At 38.9% G+C, this 25,653-nt stretch overlaps 1 protein-coding gene across 1 annotated transcript; it reads left to right on the top strand.

Moving 5' to 3' along the window:
* Positions 1–6,461: 6,461 nt before the first annotated feature.
* On the top strand, positions 6,462–15,515 carry LOC149413925 (uncharacterized). Its single transcript, XM_089644302.1, has 4 exons — positions 6,462–6,546; positions 7,758–7,875; positions 9,093–10,331; positions 14,315–15,515. Exons 1-4 carry the CDS (start codon positions 6,466–6,468, stop codon positions 15,430–15,432), a joined length of 2,556 nt encoding a protein of 851 aa, XP_089500428.1. The 5' UTR covers positions 6,462–6,465; the 3' UTR covers positions 15,433–15,515.
* The last annotated feature ends 10,138 nt before the right edge of the window (positions 15,516–25,653 follow it).

Here is a 25,653-nt window from a genome sequence, read left to right as displayed (position 1 = left end):
TGTATGAATGTGAATGAGGCAAGGAGTGTGTGCCAAGACCGAGTTGTTTGGCGGTCCGTCCTCTCTGCCTACCCCTGCGCGGAAACAGCGTGATGGTTAGTTAGTTAGATATCTTGTTGAGAAAGCCGTCTTATTGCGTGCAATATTCTGTTTTAGTTTATCCTGTTGCAATATTTTCAACCATTTTACCTTGTTTTGTAAAGGATATCTCTATGATGGGTTGCAGGTCAATGATATTTTTATATAATAAATAAAAATAAATTGATATCAATTTTCTCATTCAGAAATCCCCAGAAATCGGAAGGGGAGATTGGGGTAACACCGGATATTTTATTTTAGTGAATCGAAATTCAATCAACTTCTTTATGAGAGTGAAAAATACTCTCGCATCGCCGTTGTGTAAGACCCCTAGTTGCTTGAAATGGTTTTGGCCATGTTTGGTGATTCTCAATAGCCAGGTTCTTCCCAAACTTCGTCTTCTTCATATCCTTCTCCTCTTCTTAATACACATTCTGTTAACAAACTCATTTTAAATTATATTTCACCAACTAACCTGTCAACGTTTTTTGGCATCGTTGTTTGTAATTGTTTAATTCCTAAACTACATAGGCATAATCTACTTTGGGATATTTCTTATCAATATTAATCAAAATACAAATTATAAAGCGCAAAACTAAACAAGTTCAATTTACTGCCATTGATCCGAATTGGAGAAGCATTAGATTTAAAACTTAATTTAAAATTATTTTTAATATATAAACATAAATTAATTAATTAATTTTTAAGATATAGAATGGACAAAAAGAGACATCTCTTGTCAATTTCGGATAGTATTTTCTCTGCAGGTGAATGATAACCAAATTGCGGTCACCTTTTACATCTGTTCAGTAGATTAATCTTCGCTAGCAATATATCCGAGCTACGTGGGACCAAAGTTATGGTTGATGATCTGGCGTGTAGGTAGCACAGATCATCTAAGGGAGTATTATAATAAAGTTATTCATGAGTACATTGAAAACGGTTATTTAGCAAAAGTTTCAAGGTCGGATATTACCGATGACGGATATAACATTCCGCATCACGCTGTCACTCGCCCGGATAAACCTATGCCTCGGATTGTACTTGACGCGAGCGCTAAGACACATACAGGATTGTCATTAAATGACGTTATTTATACTGGTCCGAATTTGCAAGCCGATCTGTTTTTGCTTTTGTTAGACTTTCGTCTTTTTCCCATTGCTATTACTGCAGACATAAAGCAGATGTATTTGCAGATTGAGGTTCCAAGTCAGCATCGCAAATATTTGAAAATTCTATTTCGATTCGCGGACAACGATCCCATACAAACCTTTCAATTCAATCGGGTCCCTTTCGGACTAACAGCTAGTCCATACTTGGCAATGCGCACTGTTCGACAGTTGGCCCAGGATATGAGACAACATTTTCCGGACGCTGCCAATGTGGCAGAGTCTAAGTTGTATATGGACGACCTGGTATATTCTATTGTAGATGAACCCAGTGCCGTACGTCTGTCGCGAGAATTGATCTCGTTGTTTAAGTCCGGTGCCTTTGATTTGGTAAAATGGACTAGTAATTCTTCAGTGGTACTTGAGAATCTTCCAGATTCTCACCGAAGCCCTGTGGACTTTACTGTTGGTTCTAACAATGCCGCTAAGGTGTTAGGCCTTTCGTGGGAACCAGCTGATGACAGCTTCTTCTTTACGTCTTCTTATGTTCAGGAGAAGTGCACGAAGCGGAACATACTCTCCATAGTAGCCCGCTTGTTCGATGTTCTCGGCTTGGTCGCCCCTGTCATTCTGTATGCGAAATTACTTATTAAGGAGCTATGGCTGTGTAACATTGGTTGGGATGATATACCCCCTGAGAGCGTTATTCAAAGGTTTTCGGCTCTCACACAGGAATTTCCTTTAATTTCGACAGTAAAAATCCCCCGCCATGTTGGCGTTCTAAAGGACAGTACAGTGCTCGTTGTCGCCTTCTGCGATGCGAGCATGAATGGTTATGGCTGCGTGATTTATTTGCACACCACCGATCTCTCTGGAAATATTTCAGTGAGGTTATTGTGTGCAAAATCAAAGGTTTCTCCCACGAGAGTGACAACTCTCGCTCGTTTGGAGCTTTGTGCCGCAGTTTTGATGTCAAAATTAATACGGACGGTTCAAGATAGTTATCGTGCGCGTCTTTCTATTGCAGGAACATACGCGTTTTCAGATTCTACCATTGCGCTCTCCTGGATACATTCCTCACCGCATCGTTGGTCGGTGTTTGTTAGCAATCGTGTAGCTCAGTGCCAGGAAAATTTGTCTCCGGAAAATTTTTACCATGTCGCCGGTAGTGAAAACCCGAGCGATTGCCTTTCTCGTGGCATGCTACCCTCTCAACTCGTTTCACATGATTTATGGTGGAACGGCCCATCATGGATTCGCTACCCACCTTTGGAATGGCCAGTAAAACCGTTTCGCCCCACCAATACCGGTGAAATGCCTGAACACAAAGTTAATGTGCTCACTGCTATGGTTCTGAGTGAACAATCGGTTCTGGGTGAACTGGCCCAGCGTATATCCACTTGGGATAAACTACTAAGGAGTGTCGTTTACATCCTCCGATTCATAAAAAAGATATCACCTTCCTCTGGAATTGTCAATAATCTTGTGACTGCTGAAAAGGCTGTACTTCGTTCCGTGCAAAATGCTCATTTTTCAAATGATATTGCTGCACTTCAGAAAGGCAAATTCCACTCCAAAAGGCTTCAGGGTTTGTCTTTATTTCTTGATGAGGACAATTTGTTACGTATCGGGGGACGCCTTTCTAAATCGGACTTACCTTTTGAGGTTAAACATCCGATATTACTACCTAAACATGACTGTGTTGTAAATCTTATCATAGATCACTTTCATGTCGTGAACTGTCATACCGGTCCAGGACTTCTTATGTCTATATTACGTCAGCGCTATTGGATATTAGATGCTAGGACGGTTATTAGGGCAAGGGTGCGGAAATGCAACTGCTGCTTCCGCTCAAATCCATCACATCCTACCCCAAAGATGGCAGATTTACCTTCATATCGTATTACGGAAGCAAAAGCCTTCGTTCATACCGGTGTTGATTACGCGGGTCCTCTACGTATTACGCTTGCTCGTCGGAGAGGACAACATTCGCAGAAGGCATATATTTGTCTGTTTGTATGTCTTGTGACTAAGGCTATTCATATTGAGTTGGTCTCTGACTTAACTTCAAATGCTTTCCTGGCTGCTTTCAGCCGTTTTATTTCACGGCGTGGCCCTGTGTCGTGCTTGTATTCGGATAATGGTACCAATTTTGTGGGTGCAAAGGCACAATTGGATGACCTTTACAAGTTTTTAGTTGAATCGGAATATGAGCCCGCGTTAAAACGAGAACTCGCCAAGCGTCGTATCGAGTGGAAAATGATTCCACCACGCGCACCCCATTTCGGAGGTATGTGGGAGTCTAACGTGAAAAGCATGAAAACTCACTTATACCGAGTGATCGGAACTCAGCTTCTCACTTATGAGGAGCTTCAGACTGTGTTGGTGCAAATAGAGTGCATAATGAACTCTCGCCCGCTCACAGCCGTATCTTCCGACCCTGATCCGGAAATCATAACACCTGCGCATTTTTTAATGACTACACCATTACAATACTTACCTGCATCTATCCCGACGGGCAGTAAAATTAATTTCGCTCAGCTCAAACGATTATTAGATAGTATGGTTCAGTCTTTCTGGAAAAAATGGCGTGTGGAGTATCTGCACACTTTGCAAGTCAGGCAGAAGTGGGCTACCCCTGATCATCCGATTGAGATCGGAACTGTCGTTCTAGTGGGACAGGAAGATTCCCCTCCGTTGAACTGGCCTTTGGGTGTAATCACTGAGGTCCATCCCGGATTGGACAAAATTGTTCGCGTTGCGACGGTGAAGACACGATTTGGGTTCTTCAAACGACCGGTTATCAAGTTATATCCCCTTCCGACTCAATAATTTGATTACTTCTATTTTTTGTTTTAATTTTTTGTTATTTTTTTTTTTGGTAGTTCAAATTATCTCCGACTATGCCATGATATTCCGTTACAGTTAATTGTACTCTTGTCAGTTGAACTTTATTAAGTTTATACTTTTCGTTCTGTTGAAAGCTTTTTTTTTGGTGACTTTCCGACGTAATTCTTGGATATTATATGTGAATAGAGTCACTTGAAATGATTTGACGTTTATTTATTTGTACGTTGTTCTCTTACTTCTTTGCAAGTTCTGAGAACTTCCAAGGCGGGGAGTATGGAGAAGCATTAGATTTAAAACTTAATTTAAAATTATTTTTAATATATAAACATAAATTAATTAATTAATTTTTAAGATAAAGAATGGACAAAAAGAGACATCTCTTGTCAATTTCGGATAGTATTTTCTCTGCAGGTGAATGATAACCAAATTGCGGTCACCTTTTACATCTGTTCAGTAGATTCATCTGAGATTGTGATATTTCGTCAAAAGAGGTCTATTTAAGACAAAAATTACAAAAACATATTTTTTTGTCACAATAAGATGTCACAAATCTCGGCTGTATGTTATTAAATCAATGTGCTGATTCATCTTGGACATTAATAATTCTTCTCTCTTGTGAGCTGGTTATAACCTTATCTAGTGCAAATGCAAAGTGATTGCTGATTGCTGACTGAAACCGAATCTGATGACAAATAGAAGACCTTAATAATTGTGAATGCCATTGTTTTGGGTGAGTTTTTGCTGTTCATTTGTATTTTGGTGACTGGGTTTGAATTGTTTTTCTCCCTGCAGAGATAAAGTTATTAATCAACAATTATTTTTCATAGGGAAATATAATATTCCCTAGATGATCTGTGCTACCTACACGCCAGATCATCATCCACGAATTTCAATGTCAATATGCTACACCAGCGCCTCTTGCGGCCAGCGTTGTTAATACTGCAAATATTTTACTGGAGTTGAAATATCTCTAACTAACCATCACGCCGTTTCTGCGCAGGAGTAGGCAGAGAGAACGGACCGCCAAACAACTCGGTCTTGGCACACACTCCTTGCCTCATTCACATTCATACATCGTCTCATACATACTCTTCTATTGTTCTGACTCTTGACATGGCCCGACTCGAGTATCTGATTCACTTGGTCGTGCCATGTCTTCCTCGGGCGTCCCCGACTTCTGCTACCATTCAAATTTGCATCTAATATTCTCCTTACACTCCTTTCTTCGCTCATTCGCTCTACATGCCCAAACCATCTAAGCGTCCCTTTCTTGATCTTACTCACTACGCTTACATCAGCCTTGCACTCTTGGCGGATCTCCACATTCCTCACATGATAATACATGGTTTTACCACACAAAGGCATCAGGGATCTCATTTCAACAGCATTCAATCTACTATAATCCTTTCTTTGCCAGGTCCATGCCTCACTTTCATACATCAGGGTAGGTACCAGCACTCCATTGTGGACTGCTAACTTCTCTTCTTTGTATAATTTTTTGTTAGCACCAACTGCGTTCAGTCCTCCATGAATGGAGTTACCTGCATTTACTCTTCTTTCAATATCTCTGTCAGCCTTCCCATCTCTCTAGAACATACTTCCTAAATACACAAACTCATTCACCTGCTCCAAGTATTCCTCATTCACAACTATATTGCACACTATTTTCGTACTCTCTCTTTCAAACACCATGACTTTAGACTTACTTACATTCATCATTAACTCATTCTTAATGCATACTTCGTTCATCCTAGACACGAGAGACTGTAGATCATCTATACTATTAGCAATCAGCACCGCATCATCAGCATACAACAGGCAACATACTTTCAGATTACTCAAATTCGCGCCCAATCCCACTTCTTTCAATTCTTGCATACAATTATCCATGTTTAGATTGAATAACTAATATCTCTAAATAATATATAAAATAAAGTAGCTATCCCCGTCTGTCTGTTTGTGCGCTTAGTTCTTCTAAACTACGCAACGGATTTCGATGTGTTTTCACTATCATTTAGATAAATTCTTCCGGAAGGTTTATGTATATAACACATGCATATTATATTTGTAGAAAGTAGAGAAAAGTCGATGTTTTATAATCAAGTCGTAAAATATATATTTTCGGGAGCTTACATTGCTATCGCTGGCTAAACCTTATGAGATACATCAAAATAATGTACTACGGAATTGTATATCTTAAAAAGGCCTACAGAAAAGTCTAGGATGGTATATGTCTATCTCTTAAGGTTAACCCCCAGTAACGCCGGGTACACGTCAGCCAGTTATTGATATTAAAGAATGTTTGCAAATTCATGGAGCGAAATAACTTGTCCGGTGGTACCCGCTGACCGATCCTAAGCGTCTCTCCCCTAAAAATTAATAAACATGTTGAATTTAATTACAAAGACAGACATCGTGAATTCATTCCATGCCAAGTCAGTCGGCATACCAAGTTTACCCGGTTAATAATATAATCATTACTGTGTTATTTAAAACTCGGCCGATAAAGGTAATTACTAATAATGTATTAATTATCGATCAGATTGCTGTGTTGATTTTCCCCTTGTTAAATACTGTGAAAGTTAAAAACAAATTAAATTCAAATTTTCGTTTGTTCAAAATCTTAAATGTCTGAAAGTTTTTCCACCGATTCCTTTGAAATTTTGACACAAAGTTTTTTCTAATACTAGTGTGTTTTTATATAATAATAATAATAATTGGATGACTTGTATAGCGCCGTTTTTGTGCAAAATCACCTCAAGGGCGCTGTACAAATTTATAATACATTTCTACAGTGATCTATGTTATTACACTTATTACTAACTATTTATGGAGATAATATACAGTACAATACTTACCTGGTAGATCACTTGAGATTAACACTTAATTAACATTATCTTATTGTTTATTGGCGAAATTTAGATACAGGATTTACGACATAATTGGAAAATTGAATATAACTGGACTTTCTCTCAGGAATGGTATATTTAATTTAAGTTTAGACCTGAATTCTGTTAGACTTGTTATGGATTAGTTCCGGATGGAGTTTATTCTAAGCCTTCGGACCAGATACTCCGAAAGCGCGATCACCAAACTTAGTATTTGGCTTGCGCTTAGTTTCTATCAGTCTGCCTACAGCTGATGATGTTGCTGATCTAAGCGTTGACTGCCTCAGACTAGTGTTTTCCGGGACGCATAGTTCAGAGATGTAGGGTGGGGCCATTTCATTGATGGATTTAAACACCATCCAGCACAGTTTGTACTGGATTCTTTCAGGGCACTTGAGCCAGTGAATATATAGTCCGCGACCGACTGGCTGGCGGCTGGCACACACACACCATGCGGTCGTAGGTATCGATGGTCTAAGTCTAAATCAAAATAAAACTGCGGACGTGTGGATTTCTAATGTTCCTGCATAGCGAACTAAAGCGGGACATCAATAGCGTGTCATTTCCTTGCACATTCTTCACGTAGCAGTATCACACAGTTGAATGTTTTTGTGTATTTGTTCCCGTTTTTTAACAAAAACCTTTGATTTTTAATTGAATTTGAAAACAATGTAAAATATTATTTTTTAATTCAGTGCATAAATGTATAACGGAGGAACACCTAAAATCTGAACCCAGAATTAATTACATTTATAGAGTTATTAGAAGCAATGTGTAGTAAATACACACCACAGATAAGGAAAGGTTGAATTAATTTTTTTTTTTTTTTCAGAGCTGTATTATTTGCGTGATCTTCGATATGGCTAGATGTGGTGCAGCAGTGCTGATAGTGGTGCTGGCGGCTGGATTTGTGGCAGCCCTGCCCCACTGGCACGGACAAAACCATCACGGTAAGTTTTGACATGTACCCGGTGTTGCTCGGGGACTTCAAGGCTGTGAATTCTAGACGACCTGACTACTGATTTATTTACTGCATTCATTTCACAAACAAACTGGAATAAGTTTACGAGAGATGGGAAGGATGACAGAGATATTGAAAGAAGGGTAAATGCAGGTAACTCTATTCATGGAGGACTGAACGCAGTTGGCGCTAACTAAACATTGTCCAAATTAGTAGCAGTCCACATTAGAGTGCTGGTACCTACCCTGAGAGATTCGCAAAGAATGCAAGGTTGATGTACTGTAATACTCTCAGTATTGAACTGGTGTAAGACCACCATCCATAATGGTAACATTGCTTAAAATGGCTTTGGCCGTGATTGGTGACCAGATCTGAATTGCTAGGTACTTCCCCATATTCCTCTTCCTTTTGCCTCATAGCATACCACATTTGGTGATGCCATAGTCTCACTGGCTCCGGACACTTCTGCATCTTGTGCGGATTCACAATAAAAAAAATAATAAAAAGTTAAATGAGTTAGATTAAGAAAGGGACGCTTAGATGGTTGGGGATGTAAAACGGTTGAAAATAGAAAAGAGTGTCTTACAGTGAATTCTTACAGTGAATACCTCACAAGAGTCCCAACTGCTCCCGTCTGGAGCCAGTGAGACTATGGCATCCCCAATTGGGGGATGTTGTGAGGCTGAAGGTAAGTGGGGAAGGGAAAGAGGAAGGTGGGGAAGTACCTGGCTATTCAGATCTAGTCACTAAACACGGCTAAAGCCATTTGGAGCAACGTTTCAATTCTGAATGGTGGTCTTACACCAGGGCGATACTGGTAGTATCTTCCACTCTGGAACGTGCCGCAAATATACTATATATTATTTTTTTAATTAATTAATTGTGAAATAACACAAATTAATCAAATAAAATTTATTTGCGCACGCCGGGTTCGAACCCGCGACCTTCGGAATGGCAGTCCAATGCGTTACCACTGGACTATGCCGGCCGTCAAGTGACGTAAGGACGAGAAGAACAGTGGACAGGACAGGACAGTCAGGGACTCTCGGGGAAGACATGGCACGATCAAGTGACACAGATATTTGAATGTGAATGATGCAAGGAGTTTGTTCATCCCCTCTGCCTACCCTGTGATGCAGGTATTTCATTAGAGAACCTTACTAGATATTCTCAAACAAAGTTCTAAATTGTTTGAACATTTTCCAGGTTGGAGATCGCATCACGGACTCGAGCACAATCCTCAGGCGCTAGTTCCGGAAGACCTCTTCCCGCAACACCACCCTCGAGGTGTCCATAGCAGAGGACATCGGCACCACCATTGGCCTCACCGCTGGGGTCAGGACCAAACTATAGACGACCAGACAACTTCACAAAGTCCACACTTGGGGTCGCCGCACCATGCCTGGAGACACACTATCCACCATCACTCTCGTCCATGGGGTCTTGACCAAGTGTCACACGGTCTCTTAGGATGGCCTAATCACCCTTCCCGCTGGGGTTATGGCCAAACGACAGACGGTCAAAAAACTTCACAAAGTCCACATTTGGGGTGGCCGCACCGTCCTTGGGTTCATCACATTCCGCCATCGGGTCTTGGCCAAACGACAGACGAACAGAAAACATATCAAAGTCCGCCACCTTTTGAAGGATGGCAACCTCACCCTTGGCATCATCAGTCCCATCCGTGGAGTCTTGATCGAACAAAAGACCAACAACAGGAAACACTCCCAAGCACTCCGCCTTTTTTGGGATGGCCACACCCTCCACACGATCACAGATTCCATGGCAGAAGACATCACTGGCCACATTGGTCCCATTGGAACCAACACCGAAATACTTCCGAAGATAATAAGCACGAAGAAAGCCAGCAAATCTATCGAAACATTAATAATGAAGATGCTGCTAAGATTGGGAAAAATTTTCTAACCGATAACAAAAATAACGCCGAAGAACAGAAAGCTTTGGTAGACGTTGAAAAACTTAAGGAAAGTCCACAGAATATTGAAGAACAGGATACAAATGAAAGTCAGCGGATAAAATATGAAAGCGAAAATAAAGATGGCACAATAAAAGACGATCGACAAACAAATGAAGATCGGGAAACAAACAAAAGCCACCAATCCGTCAAAACAACGGAAGATGCCACATCACAAAATACTGATATTATAAAAAGTCATGAACCTGAAAAAAAATTGGCTGCACATCTTTTAACAAAATGCCAAACTCTTAACTCCGATGGTGAAAAGGTGAAATTGCACAACGCGTTTTGCTATTGGCCAGATGATACTGTTAAAGCGGACAGACGTGTGGAGGAAACCACAACTGTTTGTGAGGAAAAGGCCGTCATCCCAGACGTGTTAATGCCTGATGATAAATATTTCACAAATGGCCAGTTTGAAAAACGCATCGAGTGCAGAGAACTTGTACCGGTTCAGGACAATGAAGGTTTGTCAAATATCTATCTACATTCAAACTTGGTTATATCGAACATGAGGGGACTGATTAACTTTGCTCCGTTTGTTAATCGTTGAATTCAAAATAGGTTAACATATTTTCAAAATACGAGTAGGTTTTACTTATTAACAAAAATATTAGAAAAACACTTTTTTACTACTCAAATTTATCATCAATAAATCAATCGAGATTTTGCTTTCATGATTCTCAATTTCCTCTTTAAAACAATCAACACATTTTGACTATCTTCGATTGTTTTGGTTTTATGCTGTAAAATTTTACTAGTACAAACCAGTGACGCACAACCCACGGCCCCATTCTTGCGGCTCACATGTCAATTTCATACTTTTTTTTTCATTCTTGATTATATTTGGTTAGTTTACGTTGCATTTCCTAAATAGAAACGAATTTAAAGACCAGGTTTGACACGAAATTTTAAAAAAATCAACAAAAAACTTAACTCTTGAATATCGAATCAATGAAAACAAAAAATATCCGCTTGTATGTCGGCGGCCTGAAAAAGTTGTGCATTATCACAAACTAGCTGACATTTACCCGGCGTTGCTAGGGATTATCCTTAGGACATAGACATATACCATCGCGAAATTTTCTGTGCCTTTTAAAGCTATACAATTCCGTAGTACATTATTTTGATATATCTCAAGAGGTTTAGCCAGCGTTAGCAATGTAGTGCCCTAAAATATATTTTTATATCTTGATTATTAAACATCGACTTTTCTCTAGTTTCTATAAATATAATATGCATGTTTTATATATGTAAACCTTCCGGAAGAAATTCTCTAAAATCTATTTCCCCGTAGACCACTTGCCAAATATTTTTTTTTCCGTAGACCCCCTGCTTGCTGAATATTGAATTTTCCTAAAACTATTAACGTCCCGTTTGTAAATCATTTATCTTTTTCGTAAAAAGATTCCCTTCCCTTGCCTGCCCAACAACCGGGTGGTGGTATAGTTGCTCTGTCTTTAAATTGTGCAGACAGGGGCACCCTTGTGAGGTATAACACCAAATGAAAATGGAGCAGGATAAGCAACGGAAATTTCTTTCTGTAGCCGGCCATACAGAACTGCTCCATAAGTTCTTTGTTAGCGCTTATTCCGATCAGTTCTTCTTGTCACGTGATATCTGATTCTTCAACATTCCATTTCCACAGTCAAAATGTCTTCATACTTAGTTTTGAAGTCTGTGTGAAGTACATCTAAATGTTGAACGTCATTATTACCCTGGACGTTTTTCAAAAACATGTTGGGGAACTAGGAACAAGGAAAAATCACGGTTTCCAATGTCCAATGTTTTGGTTGAATATATTAATTCTGACGAGAAAAGGAACGTAGACTCTATTTATATACCTCGATAAACAACTTTACGATATATAAACATACAAATATCAAATAAGTAATTTATCAGTCTATTATTAGTATTGTGCCAACTGTGTTATTTGTGTTAGGTGTATTGTGTCATTTACGGAACTCCTAAATATTGAGTTGAGGTAAATGGGGGTCCGCTCATATGTACCCCCATTTGAATCTCGTGGACCCCCAAATTCTTTTCTCGCTGACATAGACCCCCAGCAAGCCGATATCGACCCCTGGGGGTCCATAAAGAACACTTTGGGAACCTCAGCTCTAAATGATACTGAAAACCCTATCAAAATCAGTTGCATAGTTTAGAAGAACTGTGCGCACAAACAGACAGACGCGGATAGTGAATTTATTTTATACTATTTAGAAATTTACTTTATTTATTTAGGATTGTAGGTAGGTACTCGTAACTAGGTACCTTTATAAACATATTTATTGTATTTTTTTAACCAAATTGACGATGACTTAATACAAAAGAAGATGTAAAAATGGAACGAATTTGCGAAGCTCAAATTTAGCATTACTGTCGCAGATTTAAGTCAATTTAACATTGTGCCCGAAGGGTAGCAATGATTCGCATAGCTGATAATCTTACATAGTTAGAACAATATAGTATCGATCCCTAAAGAGATAAGAAATTCTTGAATAATTCCCAAATAATTTTTCAGACCCAACGACCCATTGATGTGTTCAGAAATTGTGTTGAAAAAATTATAAGCTAAATTAAAATATCGTCTTGTAATTTTTCATTATAGCCGTGAACTCGCTATAGACATAATCGTTATAACCAAGTTTGACTGTATTTTATTATTAAACTAAGTTAGCAGTCCACAATGGAGTGTTGGTACCTACCCTGATGTATGGAAGTGAGACGTGGAACTGGCAGAGAAATGATGAAAGTAGATTGAATGCTGTCGAAATGAGATCCCTGAGGAGTATGTGTGGTAAAACCATGAATGATCGTGTGAGGATTGTGGAGATCCGCAAAGAGTAGCAGAAGTCGGGGACGCGCGATGAAGACATGGCACGATCAAGTGGATCAGATACTCGAGTCGGGCCATGTCAAGAGTCAGAATAATAGAATAGTATGTATGAATGTGAATGAGGCAAGGATTGTGTGGTGTGACCGAGTTGTTTGGCGGTCCGTCCTCTCTGCCTACCCCTGCGGAGAAACTTGGCTAGTTAGTAAACTAGATGAAGTCCGGTCCACGGTAAACGTCGGTAACTTACCATCGCCCCCAAGCGTGACTGCAGATCGCTAACGAATAAATAAAAATTCTCAACAATTAAAAGATCTTAATTTATTCGATGTGAACTGTTGTTTATGTTTATACGTTAGCGATCTGCGGTCGTGCTCAGGAACGACAATATTGATCAATCCTTTTTCGATCGACTATGCCAGAAACATAGGTCGAGGCGTAAGGCTCTCGCCTAGCAATCCAAAGGACACGGGTTCAAATCCCGGCGTGCGCAAGTAAATTTTATGTGACGTTTTTGTGTTATTTCACAATTCATTAATTTCAAATAATAAATAATATTCTTGCGGCCCGTTTCAGAGCAGAAAATACTCTCAGTATTGCCCTGGTGTAAGATCACCATTCAGAATTGAAACCATGCTTGAAATGGCTTTAGCCGTGTTTGGTGATCTCAATTAGCTAGGTACTCACAACATGCCTCAATTGGGGATGCCATAGTCTCACTGGCTTCAGGCGGTTGGGAGCAGTTGGGACTCTTGTGCGGTATTCATATAAAAATAACAATAAAAATTCCTGGTATTTTTAGCCAGTTTTTCGAAATAAGTTTTAGACAGTAATTTTCCTCTTATTGGTGTGTGCAAAATTTCATCAAATTTCAAAATGCTGCCTTTGTGGGAAAATAGGATGATGTTAGATTTTCAAAATTACATATAGACACTGACCTTCATCTTGTTTAGAAGGTCAAGTGTGCCAAATTTCATCAATCTTGGAATAAAACTGTTGATTTGTATAAAGAACAAGTCTTACGGCCGCAAAACACTCTTATTTATATAAATAGATAAACTCTTATATAATTTTAATTATTGTACACAATATTATATTTATATATATATAGTACATTCTGAAAAAGGAAATAAGTAGGTACGAGTATATTTATTAAAAATAAAAGTATATTAAATTTTGCATGGTTAATGAACCATTTTTTTTTAACATTAACTCCACACATTATGACCATTTGTCATCTTTGGGGATGCTCTGTAGAGAGGGGTCTTTTTGAAGAGAGGAGGTCCCATGTTTCATGGGTATTGAAGACATTCAAGCTGTAGGAGGGAAGAACCATAGCGATAAGAAGAATACCAATGCGATACTGAGAGCATCTTCCACTCTGGAACTTGCCACAAGCTCACTACATATTGGTTTTAGTGAATAAATTGTGAAATAACACAATACGCGACCTTCGGATTACTAGTCGATAGCCTTACCCCTCAAACAAATTAATAAATAAAGTGTACAGATTTCCTAATGATGGTGTTCATTAGAGAGAGAGAAAGAGAGAGTTAGGCAGTACAGCTTAACATTATTTTGTCGGCATATTATAAATGATTGTTTTCTTTTCAGATCATGGTGAATCAAAGCAAACTGATGCCATTCAGAATAAATACAAGCAACAAGATAATGGATTCGCCAACGCAAATGATAAAAGCAGCGAAAATGTCAAAGTTCAAGACGATAAGATAAACGATGAAATAAGTGAGGCAACTAAAGAAACTACAGCGACAAATGTAAACAATTACGAGGCAGGAGAAAAACAACGTGATAAAGACGATAAAAACCATGTCGTGTTACTACTACGTACAGGAGAAACTGGACTTTATGTACCTCAAAGTACTTATGAAATCCCCACAGACAAAGGTATTCAGGAAGGTAGAAATTCCGATAACGTCGTTGAATCGTATTTAGATATATCTGAACACAATGGTTCACAAGATCAAAAAACAAAAGATGATGTTTTGATGAAAAAAATACTTGATGCGTTTAAAGAATCTTTTGCAAATAGTCCCGAACGTGAAGACGTACAAGAAGAAAATAGTGAAATATCTACAAATAATACCAAACTTGAAGATGAACAAGAACACGAAATAACTTCAAACAATTATAAAACTATGGAACATGATATAGATGAACTCAATAAATCTATTTCCAACAGTCCAGCACTTACAGATGATGAAGAGAAAGAAAAAACTACAAACAATGATGATACCAAGATGGATATTGATCAACTCATTGAATCTCACTCCGGCAGTCCAGCACGTACAGATGAAGAGAAAGAAACAACTACAAACAATGAAGACACAAAGAAAAATGAATTCGTTGAATCTATTTCCGACAGTCCCAAACATGAAGACGTACAAGAAGTACTTGAAATAACCTCAAACATTTATAAAACTATAGGACAGGGAATAGAAGAATTCATTGAATCTATTCCCGACAGTCCAGCACATATAGATGAAGAGAAAGAAACAACTACAAACAATGATGATACAAAGAAAGATATTGATCAACTCATTGAATCTTACTCCAACAGTCCCAAACATGAAGACGTGCAAGAAAAAACGAACAAAACACCTACAAAGGAAGACAACATTAATAAAAGTACTACGGAACCTATTGTAAGTGTTACTGGAGGTGACGACTTCTATATTCGTGATCTTTTCGATGTCATAGAAGCTTCGTAAAAGGAACAAGAAAGAGCATTTTTCCAAAACTCTTTAAAATTATATTTTCATAATGCATAATCTCACATAAATATAAGTTTTATTACATATAACTAGCAAATACCCGTGAAAAATCAAGAAAAATAATTTCCTCTGCCGAGAATAGAACACTGATCAAATACTTGAGAGACGTCTATGCTGACAATTAAACTACCATTTTTAGTAAGAACGATGGCATAAAATCATTATATTTTATGTCCCTACTGATAATAAATAATAACCGATGGTCGGTGGCCGAGTTGACATAGCGCTTGTGTCCTACTCGGGCGTAGCGTGTTCAATTCTTCGGCTGGCTAAGTCCTCCATCACAACACAAGCAACATTTTTCAGCTTACTGTGGTGGTAGTAGGAGATTTTTAAATATTGTCAGGTTATTCGTAACCCGGGAATGTTTGTCTTTTTTAAAAAAAATAAAATATAAGAGTTGGAAAAAAATTAATAATCTATCCATTGCGGTGCAAGGCGATAGGTCAAGAGACCAGTTGGGGAGGTCAATGGGTCTCCTTAAACCAGCCTTTTAAATTATTTAAGTAATTTTTTTAAATATTATATCATGGGTAGGTACTTTATCGTTTGTCTGAATTCGTTAAATAATCAGATTTAATTTTTCAAATGATCATTAAATTCAAAGAATATTTTAGTTCATTGATTCAGATTTCACGCAGGAATAACTAACGCACATCACAGACAAACAAAATCAGTATTTTTGATTGTTTAATTCAGAATTATTGTTGTTAATTAAAATGTTTTTAACTGTAATTCCTCAGTGCAATATTTGAATGTTTTCAGTATAATCCAGAAAACTCCAATTGCATTCAATCAGACAAATAACTGCTTGTAAACATGTTTTCTCCTCTATCTACTTTATAGAATAAATATATAACTTTTTCTACTATGTTTTGTTAGTTATTTTTTTGAAACATATAATACATCCATGTTCTACACTAGTTCTTTTCAGCAGCCGCGTCAGTTTTAAAAGTGAGATTATTGCAGAAAAATGCAATACTCTCAAGATGGGCAATACTGATAGTTGAATCAATGTAATGAGATACTTTTTATTTATTTCTTCGACCATTTGTACAGCGTCCCTTCTGTGAAACATCACCTCAGGGCCGCTTTACAGTTCATGCAGGTATTAAAGGTACCAAAAATATAAATATTACAGTAATATAAGTAAAATGAAGTAAAGGAACAGGTGACACGAAGATAGAAGATGAAGACTCTGCAGCAAGAATCCTAGGTGGTGAAGAAACTGGACCAGCTGCTGCAGCGAAAGAGTGCACCGTGCCCACCAACAGTGCCAGCACTAGGTTCGTCATCCGTCCAGGTATGTGTCTGCCATCACGCCGTTTCTCCGCAGGGGTAGGCAGAGAGGACGGACCGCCAAACAACTCGGTCACACCACACACTCCTTGCCTCATTCACATTCATACATCGTCTCATACATACTCTTCTATTATTCTGACTCTTGACATGGCCCGACTCAAGTATCTAATTCACTTGGTCGTGCCATGTCTTCCTCGGGCGTCCCCGACTTCTGCTACCATTCAAATTTGCATCATATATTCTTCTTACACTCCTTTCTTCGCTCATTCGCTCTACATGCCCAAACCATATAAGCGTCCCTTTCTTGATCTTACTCATTACGTTTACATCAGCCTTGCACTCTTTGCGGATCTCCACATTCCTCGCACGATCATACATGGTTTTACCACACATACGCCTCAGGGATCTCATTTCAACACTATTCGGTCAACTTTCATCCTTTCTCTGCCAGTTTCATACATCAGGGTAGGTACCAGCCCTCCATTGTGGACTGCTAGCTTGGCTTCTTTGGACAATGTTTAGTTAGCGCCAACTGCGTTCAGTCCTCCATGAATGGAGTTCCCTGCATTTCCCCTTGTTTCAATATCTCTGTCAGCCTTCCCATCTCTCTAGAACATACTTCCTACATCAGGGTAGGTACCAGCACTCCATTGTGGACTGCTAGCTTGGCTTCTTTGGACAATGTTTAGTTAGCGCCAACTGCGTTCAGTCCTCCATGAATGGAGTTCCCTGCATTTCCCCTTGTTTCAATATCTCTGTCAGCCTTCCCATCTCTCTAGAACATACTTCCTACATCAGGGTAGGTACCAGCACTCCATTGTGGACTGCTAGCTTGGCTTCTTTGGACAATGTTTAGTTAGCGCCAACTGCATTCAGTCCTCCATGAATGGAGTTCCCTGCATTTCCCCTTGTTTCAATATCTCTGTCAGCCTTCCCATCTCTCTAGAACATACTTCCTACATCAGGGTAGGTACCAGCACTCCATTGTGGACTGCTAGCTTGGCTTCTTTGGACAGTGTTTAGTTAGCGCCAACTGCGTTCAGTCCTCCATGAATGGAGTTCCCTGCATTTCCCCTTGTTTCAATATCTCTGTCAGCCTTCCCATCTCTCTAGAACATACTTCCTAAATACACAAACTCATCCACCTGCTCCAAGTATTCTTCATCACAAGTATTACTGATCACATTACTATAAAGTTCTAATAACTGGTTGTTAAATTTATTTCAAATGTTGATTAATTGATTTTAAAAATAATTTCAAAAGGATGTTGCCACATTTCTCTTGAAAATACTAAAAAAAACACAACAGTTGAAGTACGCGTTGAAGGACGCGTCCAGCTGCCGCAAAGGCTACAACCATCCATAACGAGATATAATCAATATCCAAAGATACATTTCTATTCCCATATCACATTAATAAAAATATATTAACCCGCAAAAACAAGATTCGTGACCTTGGGGTGATCTTCGAAGCAAATCTCTCTTTCAAATCCCACATATCTGACATTGTCTCCCGCGCCAACAAAATGCTTGGATTTGTTCTTCGTAATGCGAGATAATTTACTAATGGAATTGCAATACGGAGAACATATGAAGCACTTGTCCGCAGCATCCTGGAATACAGCTCCATTATTTGGGCCCCTTCTGAACAAAACCATATCTTAGAAATAGAAAGAGTACAAACAAGGTTTATGCGTTACCTGTATATGAGGGAATATACATACTATCCATTCCTGTATCCATCCTTGTTCTTAACAGGAATGCTCGATTTCAATACATTAGAAGCCCGCAGAAAAATATTTTTAGGCAAACACTTTTTCAAGATAATCTCTGGTACAATACATAATCCGCCTATGTTGAAAGAGGTTAACTTTTATGTCCCTAACAATTATACTCGAGGGAGATCCCATGTACTCTTATATGCTCCGAAAGCGAGGACTTCTGCCTATCAGAACGCGCCAATACACAGAGCGACTCAACTACTTAACGATTCTGCATTAGCCATCGACATTTTCAATGTCACCTACAGACAATTCAGTAACTATCTTTTAACACATGTCACAAAATAGTATAACTGCCTCTGTAAACTTTTTAATTTGTAATCTTCTCCATGATATATTGGTGTATAACTGTTTTATGGAGAACATGAAAAAATAAATAAATTAATAAATAATACGAATTACAAATGTTAGAATGTTATTTTGGTAGTTTTATGTACTCTAAAAGAGAAAAAATGTGTGAATATGCTCCGCGGGCTACAAATAGACACCCAGCGGGCCGAACTTAGCCCGCGGGCCGCGAGTGGGCCACCCTTGCTCTAATTGAAGCGGGTCATATTTTCATCAAATAATAGAGATGGTAGTTTACTGAAACCTTAAATAGGCTATACTAGTCGTTCCAGGTTTATTTACATAGAACATACAACCGTTTCTTCTTCCAGATACTTTGGGAACCGGTTCCAGATGACAGAGCATCTGGAACCGGTGCACAAGAGTATGCACTACTTCTCAATCCCCAAAAAACTGTTGCTTTGTTAACGGGAACTAAACAAAAAATATCATGTGTAAGGAATAGAGGACATGATGTAAAAATAGTTGAAACCACTATTCCCTTTGTTGAATCTGCGCGCAACCTTGGAATATTGGTGGATGGTAAATTGAGGTATGAGGAACATATTAAAAAGAAGTCACAGTGGTGATATTCAAGACTTTGTCTGCTGTAAATAAGATCATGTATCAATGAAATTACTAAAGATTATTACTGACAGTCTTGTTCTCTCAATATTGGACTATGGAGACACAGTATATGGTCCCTCTTTACTGAAAAAAACCCAAAAACAAGTACAACGAGTCCAAAATGCATGTATATTGTTATAATGGGATCATATCTCGCCTTACCTCTATCGGCATCAGATTCTAAATATGTCGAACAGAAGGAAATTACACCAATTGTGTCAAAAGTTCAATTTGATGAATTCAAAGGTTCCTGCCTATCTGCTTGACAGATTGCAGTGGTCCCGTGACTCTCATACACATAGTACGCGTCAAAGAAACCACTTACTCGTACTCCCCAAACATAAAACTACTGTGTTTGAGGGGAGTTATAGCTATTCTTGGTCAAAGCTTTGGAACGAAGTACCACTGTCAATTCGAATATCAACATCGTTGCATTGCTTCAAAAAGCTTTGCTGCGAAAGGTTGCTATCGTTACAATGAAGGGGATACTTAGGTAGATGTGGTTGCGATTATTGTTTTGCTGTTATTTATTTTTATTAATTTGCACTGATTTGTACACCTACTATTTCTATTTTTATTTTTATTTGTTTGTGTTGATTTGATTTTTTATTGTTAATATATATTTTTTTTAAACTTCCAATTTTATGTCCGGGTTAAATCTTCCCCATAGGAAAAACTAAACCCTTCCACACACTTTTCAACAAATGATCATCTAGTCAATCAACATTATGCAAGTGCATTATATAAGCAAAATAAATACAAAACAATACAAGAACAACACGTCAACTCACCAGAGATCAAATGGGAAAATAATTCACCGACTCCAGATATTTTCATATCAGAGGGTTCGGCTCGGTAGTACTTCTAACAGGGCCTATAAATCCTACTGATCCCTCAACATAAATATTTAAAAAATCTTTCGTTATCCTACATGTATTTAAAATGACTGACTTTTGCATCTTTATTTATAAATTTTGTGATAGATCTAATACGCCTAAATTTTTAATGAGAGCTAGGTATAATGCCAGTAGCCGAAATAACGAATGGTAATATTTTTATAGTCTGAGAATCCCAAATTCTTTTTATCTCATTTCCTAAATCTGTGTATTTTCTTATTTTTTCATTAACAGATTTTTGAATATTACAGGAGTTTGGAATAGCGACATCAATGATATAAGTTATTTTTTTAATTTTGTCATGTAAAACTATATCGGGTCTATTATGACTAATCGTTCGGTCTGTTAGTATAGTTTTATCATAATATATTTTATAAAATTATTATTATTATCTCCCATTTTACCTCAATCCTTTAACAGTAAACCGGTCCCTTTTATAAAGTTCACCAGGATTGTCATTGGATATGTGGCTATGTCTTCTAGTTCTACTGTATGTTTCCCCAGGTATCTGAGCCTTGTTCCCACCAGGGAAGTACGTTGGCACCAAAGGTGAATTGGAGTCTCTTCATCCTCTTCACATTTCCTGCATCTGTTGGTGTTTTCCACTCCCAACATTTGTCTCCTGAGATGGCAGTGTCCGTTAGTAGTCCTAGCAGTTCCCTCAGCGAGTGCAATGTCCATATTGAGTACATAGTGGCCTGGTTTGCCTTGGGTCTGTTCAGTTTATGAGTATTTTGGATTGCCTCATTCCTGGTGCCCTTCCCCATTCCTCCCAGTGCCGGGATTTGACCCAACTTTCAATACGTATTTTGGTGTGGCAAGCTGCCACTCCTACGGCCGACTTGGATCCCGCAAGTAGTGCTTTCGCCCCTTTCCTTGCTAGTCCATCAGCCTGCTCATTGCCCTCAATACCTTTATGTCCTGGTACCCAGATCAGGGTTTTACCCAGATTTTATTGATAATAGCAAGTTCTTCAAGAATGGTTTTGCATTCTATCACCAGTCTGAAGTCCCATCGGTTACTTCCCAGTGCCATTAGGGCTGCCTGGCTATCAGAGCATATTTATTTATTTGACGCCCGAGAGGGCTTTTACATGGTTGGTAGTATAATTTTAATTTGACAGATACTTTGAAACATAAAAAATAAGAATAAAATAACATTTGATAAAAGCTATGCAACAAGTCATACAAACACAAGAAACAAAAACAGAAAATTACAGCTATTTGTAGGTTTACATGATGTGTTTAGGAGTATTGTTGAAATAAATGTATTAAATGATCCACAAAAGGTTGGTATTGAATATGTCAACATCACCCAAGTAATGATTTCCCATGGTGTGAAGTCGTTGTATCGGAGAGTGGGCAATGTAGTTACGCTTATGTGTGCTGCTGTAGAATATTGTATTTTGTCGTGTTGTTACTGTGGGTGTATGTATGTTTATAAGTTGCAGGAGTTCACAACAGTCGAATTTAGAGTTAAGTATTTTTAATAAGAACGTTAAATCGTTTATTTTACGTCTATCTTCTAATGTATGTATTTTTAGAGTATTTAATAAGAAATTGTATTTTTAGTCTTCGACGGGGATATTTAATTTAAAATTTATAAAACGAAGATTTTTTTTTTGTATTCGCTCAATGTTGTTAATGTGAATTTTGTAAGATGGAGACTATGCCTATGTTCTTATTCCTGTGCCCGATGTGTATATTCTACTGTGCACAAGCTAAGATGGCCTCCAAACTCCAACGGCTCGGAGGGCTTTGAAGCAGAGAATGGACGGTTATCTCGAGAGTATTTCCTCCTGGGGTAAAAATAATCTCGTCGAATTTAATGTTTCAAAGACCCAATCCTGTCTGATTACGTCTAAAAGGGATCCAAATGATAATCTAGTCTCCTTCAACGGAAGCAATCTTCCGAACAGGCCTTCCATTGATATGCTTGGTGTAACTATAAGTGACCAGCTCAGGTACGGGGGCTCCATCGAAGCCAGAGTAAAGTTGGCCTCTCAGAAGCTGGGCGTACTGTACAGGGCCCGCAGATACTTTAATAGTACACAACTGCTGACCCTGTACAAATCGCAAGTGCGCCCTACTGTCGAATTTGGCAGCCATCTCTGGTCCGGAGCCCCTAAATACCTGAAAAAAACCCTCGACTCTGTACAAAAACGGGCCGTCCGTTTGATAGATTCCCCAATCTTAACAAACGGACTGCAATCTTTAGAGCACAGGCGTCAGGTAAGTATGCTGTCCTTGTTCTATCGGTATTACAATGGAAGATGCTCTGAGGAACTAGCGTCATTGATCCCTTTGGCACCGGTGCGTAGTCGGGATACACGCCAAACGCGCGCCCAACGGTTGACACTTGTCACATGAGAACGGGTCGCTTCTACGATTCCTTCTTAAGTTCAACAGCTCGGCTGTGGAACGAACTGCCGGCCTCTGTGTTTCCTCCCTCCTACAACATGGGACTCTTCAAGACCCATGTTCACTCCTTCCTCTCCACAAAAAGACCCTCCACACAGCATCCCCAAAGATGATATAGGCCCTGAGGGAAATTATTTTCTTCAGGGCCTCCTGTGTGGAGTTAATATTAAAAAAAAAAATCCCAGCTTGAAATACAGTGCAATGAGATATACTAAGTTCCCTCTTGTAACCCTGTAAACAGACTCCAGCGCCTGTTCCCTTCTCTATCTTGGACCCATCTGTTGTCTGAAGAAGTATTCAGCTTGTTTGCCGTCCTGCCTCATTCCATCTGTACTGCCCTCATTCTTGTTCCGATCTCCGTGTGAAACGTTGATAAATAAATTAAATTAAATTTATAATATGAATATGTTCCTTACCTATGTCAAACGAATGAAGAATGAGTTAATATGATGTAAGTAAGTCTAAAGTAATGGCGTTTGAAAGAGAGAGTACGAAAACAGTGTGCAATATAGTTGTGAATGAGGAATACTTGGAGCAGGTGGATGAGTTTGTGTATTTAGGAAGTATGTTCTAGAGAGATGGGAAGGCTGACAGAGATATTGAAACAAGGGGAAATGCAGGGAACTCCATTCATGGAGGACTGAATGCAGTTGGCGCTAACTAAACATTGTCCAAAGAAGCCAAGCTAGCAGTCCACAATGGAGTGCTGGTACCTACCCTGATCTATGGAACTGGCAAAGAAAGGATTAAAGTAGATTGAATGCTGTTGAAATGAGATCCATGAGGTGTATGTGTGGTAAAACCATGTTTGATCGTGTGAGGAATGTGGAGATCCGCAAAGAGTGCAAGGCTGATGTAAGCGTAATGATTAAGATCAAGAAAGGGACGCTTAGATGGTTTGGGCATGTAGAGCAAATGAGCGAAGAAAGGAGTGTAAGGAGAATATACGATGCAAATGTGAATGGTAGCAGAAGTCGGGGACGCCCGAGGAAGACATGGCACGACCAAGTGAAGCAGATACTCGAGTCGGGCCATGTCAAGAGTCAGACTAATAGAAGAGTATATATGAGACGATGTATGAATGTGAATGAGGCAAGAAGTGTGTGGTGTGACCGAGTTGTTTGGTGGTCTGTCCTCTCTGCCTACCCCTGCGGGGAAACGGCGTGATGGTTAGCTAGTTAGTTAGTTAGTTACCTATGTCAAACGAAAGTGAAAGTAGCCGAATGACGCGTAATCGAGTACGGTTTTGGGTGAAGTAACCTGTCAGATGTACTGCGGACAGCTTAACTCGCTCAACGAGCGGGTTTTCGTGACCTGCTCACGACGCCAGTGGGTCTTGTAGAGTAATCGATTGACCCAGTTCTATTCAAATCATATAAAACTAAGAAAAAAAAATGATGGCATTTTTTAAACAAAGCAATTTTAGCGTATTGACTCGTTTTAAACTCTATATAGGACGGAAATGGTTGTAGCTAGAATCGACGTTTCAAAGTTTGAAAAAAAATGGCTCAGAAACACCTCAAACTTACATCATTACCAAAAATGTATACAAGGGAACAATGATGTTTTAACAGATATGTTTTTCAAAATGAACTTTGAATGCAAAACATTTACATATAGGTAGAATATTTTTTAGAACCATTTGGCTTGTATTTCGTTGATACTTGTATGACAAGTATATCAGGCTTTTAAAGCTGGCATTATGTTTACAAGGTTCTAACATAACTTAACTGATCATTTCGAAATTGCCATTTCGTTTGTATCTGAGAGTTGACATTGGTTGAGTTGTCAAAGTTTGCAAATACGAATTTTTATAATCGTATATATTATGTTGTATATTTTATAATGACGTGGTCCTAGCTGGTTATGCTTCATCATATTATATCCTAGCTTGTTGCATATGGTTCTATCTGCATTTTTAGGTAACTTCAAATATGTTGTCCAAAGAAGCGAAGTTAGCAGTCCACAATGGAGTGCTGGTACCTACCCTGATTTATGGAAGTGAGGCATGGAACTGGCAAAGAAAGGATGAAAGTAGATTGAATGCTGTTGAAATGAGATCCCTGAGGCGTATGTGTGGTAAAACCATGTATGATCGTGTGAGGAATGAGGAGATCCGCAAAGAGTGTAAGGCTGATGTAAGCGTAATGAGTAAGATCAAGAAAGGGACGCTTAGATGGTTTGGGCATGTAGAGCGAATGAGCGAAGAAAGGAGTGTAAGGAGAATATACGATGCAAATATGAATGGTAGCAGAAGTCGGGGACGCCCGAGGAAGACATGGCACGACCAAGTGAAGCAGATACTCGAGTCGGGCCATGTCAAGAGTCAGAACAATAGAAGAGTACGTATGAGACGATGTATGAATGTGAATGAGGCAAGAAGTGTGTGGTGTGACCGAGTTATTTGGCGGTCCGTCCTCTCTGCCTACCCCTGCGGGGAAACGGCGTGATGGTTAGTTAGTTATTTAGTTCAAATATGTCATACTTCATATTTAAATATTTTCGTTTTAAATATGATAAACTAAACTACTTTACACAAGATTTAACCTAAAAATAAAAGATTGGTAAATAAATAAAAGAAATTATTAGAACTCTGTCCAACCAAGCTAACGAACTGTATGGCCTAGTGCTTGAAGCTCATAGAGTTTATAGAATTATCCAACAGATGTCTCTAGTGTATAAGTTTGCCCCTCCAGCTTCAGAACCGAGGTGGGCTAGCAATTAGCTTTCTAGCAACAGAGTGGAAGTGGGCCTCTAGTCCTACACACCTGTTTCTTATTATCAGAGTTTCTAGTCCAAATAAGTG

The sequence above is a fragment of the Hesperophylax consimilis genome, chromosome 20 (assembly GCF_061612785.1).
Source record: "Hesperophylax consimilis isolate HC1 chromosome 20, BYU_Hcon_1.0, whole genome shotgun sequence".
NCBI lineage: Eukaryota > Metazoa > Arthropoda > Insecta > Trichoptera > Limnephilidae > Hesperophylax > Hesperophylax consimilis.
Note: the sequence above shows the minus strand (reverse complement) of the source record. Positions and strands in the feature narration are given on the sequence as shown.

Excerpts from the sequence above, each read along its gene's own strand:
- LOC149413925 (XM_089644302.1), top strand. The coding sequence starts at position 6,466 with ATGCCAAGTCAGTCGGCATACCAAGTTTACCCGGTTAATAATATAATC. Across the intron at positions 6,547-7,757 it reads TTAAAACTCGGCCGATAAAG|AGCTGTATTATTTGCGTGAT; the intron begins GTAATTACTAAT and ends TTTTTTTTTCAG. Across the intron at positions 7,876-9,092 it reads GCACGGACAAAACCATCACG|GTTGGAGATCGCATCACGGA; the intron begins GTAAGTTTTGAC and ends AACATTTTCCAG.